The sequence below is a fragment of the Quercus lobata genome, chromosome 5, assembly GCF_001633185.2.
Source record: "Quercus lobata isolate SW786 chromosome 5, ValleyOak3.0 Primary Assembly, whole genome shotgun sequence".
In the NCBI taxonomy this organism is placed as follows: domain Eukaryota; kingdom Viridiplantae; phylum Streptophyta; class Magnoliopsida; order Fagales; family Fagaceae; genus Quercus; species Quercus lobata.
In genome coordinates, this window is record NC_044908.1 from 62742153 (window position 1) to 62756641 (window position 14489).

Genomic DNA, 14489 nt, shown 5'->3' on the forward strand with positions numbered 1-14489 from the left:
TAAATAAAATTTCCTCCTTTTTTTTAAGTTAATAATAGACTTACCTAAAGTTCAAACAAATTATATGAGTTCACATTGATTTCTTTTTATTAAAAATTTGGATAAAGGATTTGCAATGGGTTTACAATCACGATGGATTAATAAGACATTACATAACTTTGGTGTGAGAGTTTAGTGGTCAAGCACCTCATCCATCTTGCCTTTGGTGCTTGAGTTTGAATCATGCAACGCTCATTAACACCAAACATATAGACCAATGAGGAGTTACGATAGTATATCTTACCTTCTTTTTTTCCATGGGGATATTAAGAAGATAAGATATTGAAAAAGGATTTGGGTAGCACAAAAAATAAATATAGCCGTTATTAACATTCTATGGACATTGGTATGACGGTTTTTCCTTTAGCCCCAAGGAAAACAAGAAACAGCAAGTGATGCTGTCATTGGCTTTATAAATAGAACTGTCTCCCAATTCAATGTTAGTATAACAAATTACATAACAAAAATCCTTCTTTCTCACTCTAGAACTCTCTCTCTCTCTCTCTCTCTCTCTCTCTCAAGATTCTTGAAAGAACCCATATCATATCAATGGCCGCTTTCACTTGGGACAACATGGAAGGGTACAGATCTAAAAACCCATTAGGAGAATCAATGGGAGCCATTGAAATCCGAATGAGATAGATGCACCAATTTCAAATTATTCAGACCAGTGCTCTGTTAATGACCCATCAACATTGGCTTTGGTCGAAGACATTTTCTCTCCTGATTTTGTCGAAGTTTTCAATTTTCCTCCACGTGTCTTGGCCTTGCCGGAGTTTCGAAAACTCAACATCTTGGATATGCTCGAAAGTTTCTACCTTGACCCTTCTCTTTGCAAATGTTTGGAGCCAGCCATTGAGTCCTTTGTCATTGATGCTTCTCAAGCTTTTGGGCTCAATGAATTTGTAGTTGTAGCCGACGTGAAAATCACAAAGACTCAAGTGGTTGATCAAGACAAGGCTGTTCATTTGGTTTTGGGCCAATACGGCTTGAAAAAGAAAGGTTCTGCGGAAGCAAAAGGTAATGCTCATCAAATGTGATTATTCAACAAGGAAACCAAGTTTCTGGGTTTTTCTATTTTTGGGATCATTTGATTTTGTATTGAGGTTTGATTTTGTAATTTTTTTCACATAGATGGAGTTATAGCTAGCATTGATAATAGCTATTTTTCGATGTGTATTAAAAATACTTAATATTAAAAAAAAAAAAAACCTGTAAGAGTTTTTCAATTGAATTTTAAATAATAATAATAATATGCCAACTAACATTGGATTGGACATTGGATTTGTGATTTGGTTTCAGTCTTTTCTTGAGCTTGATGAAGCTGCTTCACCCCTCTACATGTTGATTATGCTATTTAGATTCTCAAATCTATATTACTTGAGGTTGAGTTTTGTAGGCGTTTTTAACACTTTCTTTACCTCTTTTTTAAGTAATGCAATGAACACAACAATTTTTACAATAAGATTTTTTTTTTTTTTTTAGAAACAATTTTGAATTTTTACAATAAGTTAGGTTTACAAGTTTTTATTGGTTTTTATATGGGTCAATTGCTGACATCATTTTATCATCTACCTTTCACAACTTTGTCGCATTAATAGTTGTGAAATATCTTGTAAAGATTAGTGTGACTCTATAGACTTTATTTTCCTTTGAAACCCCCTTGTGTGGTTGCATGATCAGATTGGGTATAATAGATTTTGTAAAGTCAAAAAAAAAAAAAAAAAATCACAAATAATGATGATATGTGAAAGAATCATTAAAGTCATTAAAGGAGAAAAGATAATTTTTTACCAAGTTACCAGGATCAAGATCCTAAACAGGATGGGTGAGAGGGTTCGAGAATCGGATCGTAAGATTGGCACAAGGATCATAAGATCCTACTTTCTGATTAAAAAATACCCATAATTGTAATTCAAAATATATATTAAAGAAATATTGAAAAAAAAGTAATTTTTGACACAAATTAGTGACATACTAATAAAAAGTAAAGTACCAAATTAAAAATACATAAACAAAGTTCAAAGTTCAAAAATTACAACTCACAAATACCAAGTTCTAAGTTAAACGACTCAAAACATTCATATTGTCTAAATAAACAAAACAAAGCAAATAACAATGTTTAAACTACTCCACAAACGTACTCAATCATCAAGACCAAGTTTGGGTTATATTTGATGGGTTCTTCAAAGTACGGTTGATAATTATAAATAACATTATTGTCATTGTTAACAACCATATGGCCCGCATCATCCATTAGATAATTGCCGTTGTTGTCTATGGTCTCTCTCACAGTTGCCTCACTGATGAGTTTCTTAGCTTCTTGCACTTGCCTTCAACTCTCTAGTAGTCTATTCTCTTCTCTTCTCTTATGTTTTTTTGTGATTTTTTTTATTAGGTTAAGTCGTTAAGGTGATGACTTATTACTGACGTGAGCCGTAGGGTTTAATTTTTCCTTATATATATATAATTAGCTAAGGCCACTAAGCGAATCTATTTATTACATTTTTTAAAATCAATTTTTGGGCATTTGGACTCCATTTGGATGCCCAAACTTTTTTAAAATTTTTTTTCATTTTCCTTTACATCACAAAGATTGGGATTCTATAAAATCCTAAGATCTGGATCAGGATCCCACATAGATTTGGCCTTAGTAAAAATCCTAATAAGATCAAAGACGGTTTAGGGATGTAGGATCTTAGAATCGTAAGATCTTAAAATCTGGATTAAGATACTGATAACCATGATTTTGACATAATGCAAGTTTTATACTATACATCTCAACAAGTTAGAAAAAACGATATATATTTGTTAATATATAGTTATTTAAACATAGTAAGGTCTTTATTTTTCGATTGTTAAGTTGTAGCAACCGGTATAAAAGCAGCCAGATATTATTGAATAAAGATATTTAAAAAGTTTAAGATGTGTTTGGATACCGCTTATTTTACTAAAACTGAAAAATTATTACTGAAAGTACTGTACATAAAGATAAAAGTTAGTTGAAATAGTAGACTTATAAATAGTACTAAAAAGTACAGTGAACCTATAAATAGTACCAAAAAATACAGTGAACTCATGAATAAAAATAAGCTGAATAGTAAAATAATTTTCATTTTTCATCCCTCCCAAATGCACGCTTAATCAAACCAGATCCTAATTGGTTTCCAGAAGGATGGATTTCCTCAATCAAATCCAAATGTTCACAGAAGTCAGGATTTCCTCCGTCAAATCTTTGTTAACTTTTGTTCCGATTATGTAAGTGTTTCGTTACAAACAACCAAAATTCTCCTCCCAAAAATTGTGTACGTATCAAAACGCTTGCCACTGTTTCTATAAAATCTCTTCTTCTCGCCCATTTCCACACGGTACTCACTCACTTCCTCAAAGCGAAACACACACACAGACGCATACTGAATCAGATTCAGAGCTCGAAATCAGAAGCAGATTGAAAGTAGAAAGGAAGAGACAGAGAATTGAGAGTGCAGAAAGGAGAGATATGAGTCAAAGAAATGCGAGAACCAAGTCTTGCAAGAGTTGCCTATCTTCTGCTCGACAAAATGCCTCTACTGCTGACCCTGACATTATCAGCACTCTGCCGGACTCTCTCCTCACCCACATCCTCTCCCATCTCTCAATCCGAGAATCTGTAGCCACAAGCATTTTGTCGAGCAGGTGGAGGACTCTATGGACTCTCGTTCCACAACTTCACTTAATAGAAACAGACTTAAACCGGCCCAATCTTAACTTGAGCTTCGTGGATATAGTGTCCAGAATATGGACTCTTCGCAACGCCATTCCCAATCCCATGCCCCTCCACACGTTGAGCATTGTTTGGCTCACACATTGTCATCCCTTCTATGTCGACACATGGGTCCGCGCCGCCATTCCACATGGTTTGAAAGAGCTTTGTCTAAATATTTGCAATGACACTCTGCTAGATTTTCCCCGCAGTGTCTTCTTTTCTACAACATTAGTAGCTCTCAAATTGGCAGGCAACTTTTCTCTCAATCCACCTTCTGATGCTAGGTTCCCAAGTCTAAGGATTCTACATCTTGCACTTTTAAACTATGCAAACTCTGAATCTCTATCTGCCATCCTTACTGCCTGCCCTGTCCTCCAAGATTTGTGCCTCTATGTGTTTTTGCGTAAAGATCAAGGCAACTTCAACATCGTTGTACAAGTACCCACACTCAAAAGAATGTATTTATGTTGCTTTAATTATAATTTTCAGTCTTCATCATTCAAAGTCCACATAAACACCCCGGCTCTCGAGTACTTAATTTTCAAGGGTCATTTGGTCGAGGATGTTGTATTGGAAAACCTCTCTCACTTGGTTGCATTAGTCCTTCAAGTTGAGATAGTTAATGGTGTTAGTACTGAAGATGATGCAAAGAGGGTATGGGACTTGATTCGACCACTCGCTCATGTCAAATCCTTGAGTTTGTCCACAAAAACCACAGAGGTAATTGAGGCCACATTACCTTTCTCGTAGGGAAAATACTTAATAATAATAATATTGTTGTGATTGAGTTGTGACTTTGTGATTGTTTTGAGGTGCTTGCAGATCCTCTGCCATGCTTTTGGTGACAATGTTCCCATGTTTCATAATTTGTTCTCCTTGAAGTTCAATGGATGTCTTTATTTTGAGTGGCATGCAATACGATTCTTGCTTGGACGGGCTCCAAAGCTACAGATACTTGCCTTTGAATCGTGCCCTGAACATTCCTATGGCCAGCCCACACCTGACACTTCTTGGGAGGAGCCACTGGATGTTCCTGAATGTCTGTCATCGCACCTAACGACCTGTCATTATAAAGGATTTTTAGGGGATAAAGACGAGATGCAACTTGTTAGACAAATCTTAAAGGTGGCAAGAGTATTAAAGACATTGAAAATAACTGTTGATGGTCATCTAGAATCAGAGGAGAAGCTTCGCGTTTGCGAGGCATTAAGCACGATAGTACAGAAGTTCCCAAAGAGCTCTCAAACTTGTGAAATTGCATTTGATGAACGAGCTCTGTTGTGATAATGCTAGGATACTCATCTTGTGTATAAATTTTTACCGTGGGATGGGTGGGCCGTAACCATTGATCTGGGCATTACTCACCTTGAAATTGAGCTGGACTATCTAGCAGTAGTGGTTCAACTTTTGAAATTAATCATTGTTTCTATGCCTCTTTTAGTTTGATTTGGGTTGAGTGCTAATGGCTAATGCAGAAACTTGAACATTTCTGTGTCCAACATGTTTAAACAGAAGTTAATGGCTTTTCAGATATCCTCGCCTAAGCTGGACGCACCCAACAAAACCTTTTTTATTTTTTTGGGTTACCCCACCAACTAACTACAGATTTTGACTGTTCAGATTTTCTTTGTTCTTTGTAGTTTGTACCTGTTTCTAGTTAATGAGGGGTATTACATGCATTTGGTGCATGGCAAATTTTTCCCTGGTTAATATGTAGACTAAAGAACGGTTTGACCTTAAAATTTGGGTTATTTTCATATTGGCTGGTATGTTTCAAAATTTATAAATTGTTGATTCCTTTTTCATATTTGATTTGCTGTCTATTTTTGTTAGTAATCAAGTAACACTTAAATTTATTTGATCGACGAGCCTTAATGGAAGACAATTATTTGTCATTTAACAGTTATATTACTAATGGGAATGGACTGCATAGCTAATATAAAAAAGAAATAAAACAGAAGTGCCAGAATGAAAATTTTGAAGCATAGAGTGGAATTACATTACTACAAGTGGTCAATTTATGCACATATGATATCAGCATTTTTACTCAAAACATTAGCACGTCCCTTGAAATAATCTATTTTATCAAATTGGAGGCATTGGCTCACTTAAAGCAACCAAAAATATTTGTTTTCTCTAAATATATATATATATATATATATATATATATATTTATATATTTTTTGTCTTAGATAAAATGTGCTAGCGATAGATAAAAAACTTAAAAGCGACTTTTTTTTTTACATAAAATATAATATAAAAAAAAAGGATTTGGGGTTTGGGTAGCACAAAAAATAAAATAGCCGTTATTAACATTCTGGGGATATTGGTATGATGGTGGCTTTTACTTTGGCCCCAAGGAAAACATGAAACAGCAACTCACGCGGTCAGTAGCCTTATAAATTGAACCGCCTCACAATGCGAGCTTTGAAAAGCACATTACATAGCAAAAAGCCTTCTTTCACTCTCAAGAACTCACTCACTCTCTCTCTCTCTCTCTCTCTCTCAAGATTCTTGAAAGAAATTCTCTCTTAATTTAGGATGAATTAAGATTGAAGAAAAACCCAGATCATATCAATGGCCGCGCGCACTTTGGATTACAATCTCAATATGGAGGGGTTCAGGTCTGAAAGCCCATTAGGGAAATCAGTGGGAGCTATTGAAATTCGAATGAGACAGAGGTACCAACTTCAAATTCTTCAGACCAGTGTTACTGTTAATGACCCAACAACATTGGTTTTGGTAGAAGACATTGTCTCTCCTGATTTTTTCAAAGTTTTCGATTTTCCTCCACATGTCTTGGCCTCGATGGAGTTTCGGAAACTCAACATCTTAAATATGCTCGAAAGTTTCTACCTTGACCCTTCTCTTTGTGAATGTTTGGGGCCAGCCATTGATGCTTCTCAAGCTTTTGGGGTCAACGAATTTGTGGTTGTAGCCGACGTGGAAATCACAAAGATTCAGGTGGTTGCTCAAGACAAGGCTGTTCGTTTGGTCTTGGGCGTTACGGCTTGAAAAAGAATGGTTCTGCAGAAACAAAAGGTGGTGCTCATCAATGTGATTATTCAACAATGAAACCAAGTTTATGGGTTTTTTCTATTTTTGGGTTCATTTGATTTTTTATTTGTTTCTTGGGGTTGCATTTAGGTTTGCTTTTGTAATTTGTTTAGATAGATGGAGGTGATTGTTGTCCAATTGTGAATTAGGATAGAGTTGTATATTGAGTCTAGCATAGGTTTGGTTTAAGAGGCGGTGCAACTTAGTGTTGACAGCTTTTTTCTTCTTCTTCTTCTTCTTCTTCTTCTTCTTCTTCTTCTTTTTCCTCTGTTTTTTGGTGACATTTTATCAATTAATTTCTCTTTTTAATTCATTTAAGTATGGCCTTTGAGAGTTTCCTTCATGTCAAATTAGACGCACAAAAGGGAAACATAATCAAACATTGTTAAATGTTAACAACTTAACATGAAGAAAGTTGCTATAGGAAGTTTAAAGCCATTGCAAAGCCAAGTTTAAAATTATATTATGCAATTATTACAAAAGAAAAAAAAATGTGTGGCTTATTAAAATTGAAAATAATGGGTAGGGGATTTCGCCATGGGTTCACCATCAGACGGAATAATCATATAATTTACTTTGAATTTGGTAATGGGCCTTGGTTTAAAAGGGTTGTTTGGAAACAAAATCTGTTGATAATGAAAGTGATTAAAACAAAAATTGTTTACAAAACTGTTCTTTACTGCAACTCGTAGCCATAGCTAGTAAGAGTTTTTCAAGAGTTTGGACAATTTCTAATTGTATGACTAATATTAGCTTAAAGTCTGCAATAAAAAAATAATTTAGTATGTAGCAGTAGCAACAAGTTCAATAGTAAACTCTTTCCTTTTTGATTATCAAAAAATAAAAAATAAAAACTCTTTCCTTTTTAGTGAAAACTAAAAATTGAGTAGTTTTTGGCCGAGTGTCTTGTTTAGCTTCTAAATGTCATCATGTTCTAAAGCTTATATAAATGTCAGGACTATGAATAATTCTTAAATTATTGGCTCATTTGTTTCAGTTAGCTCAATTGGTAAAACCTTTAATAGTTGTATAAAAGATCTAGGATTCAATCTCTGCCCACACCAAAAATTAATTGATGTCTTAGTCTAATGATAAAGAGTTATCATAAAAAACGAAGGTCATAAGTTGAAACTATCTCAAAAAAAATTGTTGGCCCCTTTTGTGTAAATAATAGTGATTGGACAAGGAGAATGGGCTATGGAACCTATAAATTAGATGTTGAAGCCCATTTTGTGAAGAAAAAGTAATCCACTAAATTAAAGTCTATAAGTGAAGGACTCGTGGTCTACTTAATCAAAGTAGATTAATTGGGCTTTTAGATAGCCCATTTCAATTGATAGAAATGTAGGCATTCGCCCAATTCAGGTAGTTAAGTTTGGGCTTTTGGTATGAGCCCAACACTTGCTTGGCCCAACATCTTGTACTATGCTGTTGTGACTCTATTTTAATGAACAAGGAAACAATGTTTCAAGGTTTTTCTATTTTTGGGTTCATTTGATTTTTTATTTTTTCATGGGTTGTATTTAGGTTTGTTTTTGTAATTTGTTCACGTAGATGGGGGTATCTGTGGTCCAATTCTAAATTAGGATAGAACTGTAATTTGCATATCGAATCTAGCATAGGTTTGGTTTAGAGCATCCACATTGGTGGAGGCAAAAATAAAAGGGGAGAGGTTGAAGACTAAACTAGAAGACGTACAAAAGAAGAAAAGAAAAAAAAAAACAAAGAAACATTATTTAATTGAAGACGCAAATAAAATATTATTATTTCATTATCCCTTTAAGCTACAATGCACAGTCAAAAGTAGCTGTGCACTATAGCTGTGGAGCCAAATTATTTGGCTTTGGCTCCACCAATGTAGTCTTATTTTTTGTATATGGTGGTGCTAGAAATAACAATATAGTTTTTTAGCACCACCAATACTAATTCTCTTAGGAGTAGTTACAACTTTGGTGTTGATATCTCTCTCTCTCTCTCTCTCTCTCTCTCTCTCTCTCTCTCAGTGAAATTTTATAAATTTATTTATTAATTTATTCAAATATTTTGGCCTTTAGAGTTTCCTTCATTAATTAATGGGATAACTTATTAAATTGAGAATTTGCTTTTGAGTTCAAAAAATGTTGCACAATACCAATATATCATGTCAAATTAGACGTTCAAAAGAGCAACCCAATCAAACATTATTAATGTTTAAGATGAAAAAAAAAAGTGTCATATGAAGTTTAAAGCCAATCCAAAGCCATTTTTACAAATTATATTTTGTAATTATTCAAAAAAAAAAGCAACAAATTAGAAGAGTTTCTTAAAATTAAAAAAATAAATGAGTAGGGGATTTTGCAATGGGCTCACTATCATATGGGACAATAATATAATTTATTTTGAAAAAATTTGAAAACATTATACAATTATCAATAAAAACATCCATAGTTAAAAAAAAAAAATAAAAAAAAAAAACCCACCCCCTAATATCAATGTATCAAATATATATATATATATAGATTATATTCCTAACACCAATGACCAAGCTATGAAGGTATATAAGGAAAGATATAGTGAAGTACTGGGAAGTGGGAATCTTAAAAAACAGAACCTTATAAATGCAAGCATCCTCATACAACGTTTATACAAATACTTTTTTGTTTTTTTAAAGGCACATATATGAGGCTGCTCGTTTGGTAATGGGCCTTCGGGCTAAAAGGGTTGTTTGGAAACAGAATCCGTTGACAATGAAAGTGATTAAAAAATAAAATTGAGTAGTTTTTTACCAAATGTATTGTTTAGCTTGTAAATGTCATGGACTATGAGGAATTCTTTATTTATCAGCCCATTTTGTGTAAAAAAAAAAAAAGATAATAATAATTGGTGGTGGAAGGAAAATACGTATAGACAAGGAACATGGGCTATGGAGCCCAATTAATATAGTTGAAGGAATCAAATGTTGAAGCCCAATTTGTGAAGTAGAAGTAATGCACCAGACCCATCTTAAGTGGATAAATTAAGGGCTAATGGCCTAATTGATCAACATGGAGTGATTGGGATTCTCTGATAGAAATGTAGGCAAAAGTCCAACTTATGCTTGGCCCAACGTGTTGTCCTATGCTGCTGTGACTCAAGTAGTTGTCAATGAACAAGTGTTAAGTTGCCAAGTGACTAGTAAAGAAAAAACAGGTGTGAATATTTAGTAAATATTATTTACTCACCTTGCTATGATAAGCAATGCAAATCAAGCCTAGGCACTTACACCATACACCCCACAAATATTTATACTTATAGAGTAATCATTGCACCAAAAGTAAGCAGTGGTATCTTTTAAATTTAATTTGGTATAAAGTGTCACATGAATTTAATTTTTAAATAAGACAATGTCAAAAAATATTTTTAGGGGCTTTGAAATTACATAGTGATATGAAAATTTTTAGAATTACTAACTTGAATAATAATTTATCTCTGGAAATCCATGTTTCATTAGTAAAGAAATGAAAGCTACATTATTAAGAAAAAAAACCTGCAAATTAATTAATAAAAATACCATGTTAATTTCCATAGCTCATTGTAGGGACTAACCATCAAATTTAATAAAATAAAATAAAAAAGCAATACCATTATCATAGATCTTGCTTCATAATATTGATGAAATTGCGTAGATCAAATGTGTTAAAGCCAATTTGCCATAGACACATGTATCTGTTGCCAAATCAGAGTAACACTACCACGCGCAAAGCTTCCAACCAAATATAGCCGTTATTAACCAATCAAATGTGGCAAGAGGTGGTGGCTTTGTCCCCAAGCAAACAAGAAACAGAGCGGTCTTTATAAATATAGAAAGTAGAAACGAATTCACTACAACGTTTTTATAGAGGAGCCTTCTTTCTAGCTGAAAAAGCCTCTATGTCTCTCAAGATTCTTGAAAGAAACTCTCTAGTTTTTGGATGAAGATTGCAGAACCCATCAATGGGGACTTGCACTTTGGATTACAATCTCAACTTGGAGGGGTTCAGATCTGAAGACCCATTACGGAAATCAATAGGAGTCATTGAAATTCGAATGAGACAGAGGTACCAACTTCAACTTAAGACCAGTAGTGCTAATGTTAATGACCCAGCTGAAACATTGGCTTTGGTGGAAGACATTGTCTCTCCTGATTTTGTCGAAGATTTTGATTTTCCTCCACATGTCTTGGCCTCATCGGAGTTTCGGAAACTGAATATCTTGGATATGCTCAAAAGTTTCTGTTTTGACCCTTATCTTTGTGAATGTTTGAGGCCATGCATTGAGTCCTTTGCCATTGATGCCTCTCAAGCTTTTGGGGTCAACAAATTTGTGGTGGTAGCCGACGTGGAAGTCACAAAGATTCAGGTAGTTGATCAAGACGAGGCTGTGCGTTTGGTTTTGGGACATACGGCTTGAGAAGAAGAAAGGTTCTGCACCAATAGAAGTTGATGCTCATCAACGTGATTATTCAACAAGAAAACCAAGTTTCATAATTCTTTTTTTTTTTTTTGGTTTCTTATTGTAATTTGTTTAGATGGATGGGGTGATTGTTATATGATTCTGAATTAGATTAGGATAAGTTGTATAGATTTTTGTATATTGAGGTGGTGAAACTTTAGATAGATTTTTGTATAGATTACGCTTTGTTTGTTTCGATAAAAAATCTTGTGTAAAGATAATCTTTCTTGTTTTCAATGTTTGATAGCATTAGGAAAATGAGTCAAAGGAAACTATTTTTAGTTAACATAAAAAGTATGATTTATTTTTAAAGATTGTTCACTTAAATGTTTTGGAAAACAACTTTACCTCACAGCAGTCTATATAAGGGAAGTTAGAAAATTATTTTTTAACTTATCTAAGGTTGTTACTAAACATAGAAAAATGAGATAGTTTTATAGAAGACACTTTTTGAAAAATGACTCATTTTCTAGAAACATTATTGTTGAAACAAATAAAGCATTAGTGAAATTTTATCAATTTCTCTTTTAATTCATTCAAATTTTTTGGCTTTTTTGAGGAGAAATTATTAGATCCACTAGAAGGATTGCAAATGACTCATTTTTTAGAAACATTATTGTTGAAACAAATAAAGCATTAGTGAAATTTTATCAATTTCTCTTTTAATTCATTCAAATTTTTTGGCTTTTTTGAGAAAAAATTATTAGATCCACTAGAAGGATTGCTAACGTGGTTCTCCCAACTAATAAGACAATATCATCTATGTAAATGTGTGAGTGAGCTTCCTAATCAGCATTAAAAAAAAAAAAAAAAAATTATTAGGTGATGTCATATTTATATAAATAATAACATTTTATTAGTTGGAAAGTTAAGGAGGATCACGTCAACAATCCTCTTAGTGGACCTAATAATTTCGTCTTTTTAAGAGTTTACTTTCCATCATTAATTAGTGACAAAATTATGGATCACTTCTTATAATTTGAAATTTTGCTTCGATTATAAATGTTGTATAATATCAATATGATCATGTCATATTGAACGCATAAAATTAAAAGAGCATCCCAATTGTTAAATGTTAACATGAAGAAAAGTTCCTTAAGAATAAACAACTTTAAAGTCATTGCAAAGCCAAGGTTTCTTAAAATTAAGAAAAATATGGATAGAATCGTAGGGGGATTTTGCAATGGGCTCATTATCAGATGAGACAATCATATTATTTATAGGTTTAGGGCTGTGAGGGACTATGCACGGTTCTTTATTTATCAGCCCAGTTTATGTAAATAATAATTATTGGTTATGGAGTTAGATTAGTTCTGTATAGAGTCTATAGACCATAAACATAGACTTGGAGCCCAATTTATGTAGATGAATATATTGAGTGTTAAATCCCATTTCGTAATCCACCATATCCGTCTTAAGTGGATAAAGTGAAGGACTTAAGGCGTACTTGATCAAATTGAAGTGATTGAGCTTATTTGATAACCCATTTCACTTTATCAAAATTTAGGCATAAGCCCAACTTGTAAAGTTAAGCATAAAAACAAAGTAGTCTTTAAAAATTCTACCCTTATAGTCTCTGCTTGGTTAAAGAAGTGAAAGTGTGAAACTGGCTTGATAATTATATAATTGCTCATATAATTAACTTGATAATTATATGACTAATGTTACTTTAAATCATCAAATAATAATAATAATAATAATAGCATCTAGTAAATATAATTTTAGTTGCTTTTGAGACCAACATTTGAATTTTCTTTTTTTAAATGAAAACTAAAAATTGGGTAGTTTTTAGCTGATTGTCTTGTTTAACTTGTAAATGTCATGGCCTTTGAGTACTTCTCAATGTATCGGCCCATTTTTTTTTGTAAATAATGGTTTATTGATTGTAGAGATTGATTAGTATAGAGAAGGAAAATGGGCTATTAAGCCCAATTAATATTAAAACCCATTTGGTGAAGTAAAGTAATCTGCTAGACCGTCTTAAGTGGATATGTGAAAGGCTCAGGCCCTACTTGATCAAAGTGCAATAAGTGGGCTACTTTGGTAGCCCAATGAAGGCCTTTTGAGAAGGAAAAAAAATCTTATCCATTTTAGTTGAAATGGGTTGAGTCTGTCATATTGTTTAAATTTTATTTTTTGAATTTAATAATGTATAAAATATTATTTCAATTAAAAATTTGAATAAAATGGCCTTGTAGGGCTAGAGAATTTGTGGTTCCAACCCACTTTCCATTAGGACCTAAGGCCCGCGCCGAGAAGAGTAGTTGTCGAGGACAAGCAGCGAAAGTCCAAATGGCCTAGAGGTGTAGCCGAGGATAACCCTGTCCTCGGCATCCCAAGGCCTAAAAGGGAAGAACGACACGTCATCAAAGGCAGCTTCCAAAGCGCTCCCAGAAGAAAAGGCGAGTAGAATAGGACTCGCACGGGGGTACAGTGTGGGAGTGGTTCAAGGAAAAGACGTCACCTCCGCATTGAATGCACCAACAAACGTCCTAGCCACATTGATGGGAAAAGACCCCTGAATAGTGTGATTTCGGTTATTGCAACTAACAGAAAGTGGGGGGAGGCGGCTGATGGGACAGGCACTCGAGTAGTTGTCTGCCTGATCGACAGATGGAAGGTCAGGATCAACTGAGAAGGGCTATATAATGTAAGGATTCATGTGCCAAAATAGGGGGCTGAAACAATGGTACCCAAAAAGTGAAAGGAATAATAAGAACATTAAGCTCCATGGACAAGATCCATGGACAAACTTAGTTCACCTCTGAGCGTCCACCATGAACACCATGACTAACCACTGTTCGATGACCAAGGCCTAGCCTTTCAGCCCACTCTCTACAAATTTATTGTTTGGGCCTTTAACGTTCGAGCCTAATAAACCAATTTGGGGTCGTTACAAATTGAGTCCTTACAATTGGCGCCGTCTGTGGGAAAGGTTTGTGCATTGACACAGGCGGTGGTAGGATCGAGCTCCTGTCGAACAAGGGACTGAGAAAGCCCCTCCGTCATTTCCAGCAGCACGCTATTGTTGCCCTAATATAAAGTTCCACTAGGGGCTACACTTCGAAGCACCAGTGGCATGGACAGTTCTAGGAGCTTCCAACATCAAGTCAACGCCCCACACCTTGGTCGAGGGGCTAATCCTCGCAACTACTTTAAGAAAAACTATAAGTTTTGGACAGAACCAAGGTCTTGCATG

The 14489-nt window shown here is 34.2% G+C and overlaps 1 protein-coding gene across 1 annotated transcript; it reads left to right on the plus strand.

The window, feature by feature from the left end:
• The first annotated feature begins 3182 nt into the window (after window positions 1-3182).
• Window positions 3183-5507, plus strand: LOC115992301 (putative FBD-associated F-box protein At3g50710). Its single transcript, XM_031116454.1, has 2 exons — window positions 3183-4504; window positions 4607-5507. Exons 1-2 carry the CDS (start codon window positions 3539-3541, stop codon window positions 5066-5068), a joined length of 1428 nt encoding a protein of 475 aa, XP_030972314.1. The 5' UTR covers window positions 3183-3538; the 3' UTR covers window positions 5069-5507.
• The last annotated feature ends 8982 nt before the right edge of the window (window positions 5508-14489 follow it).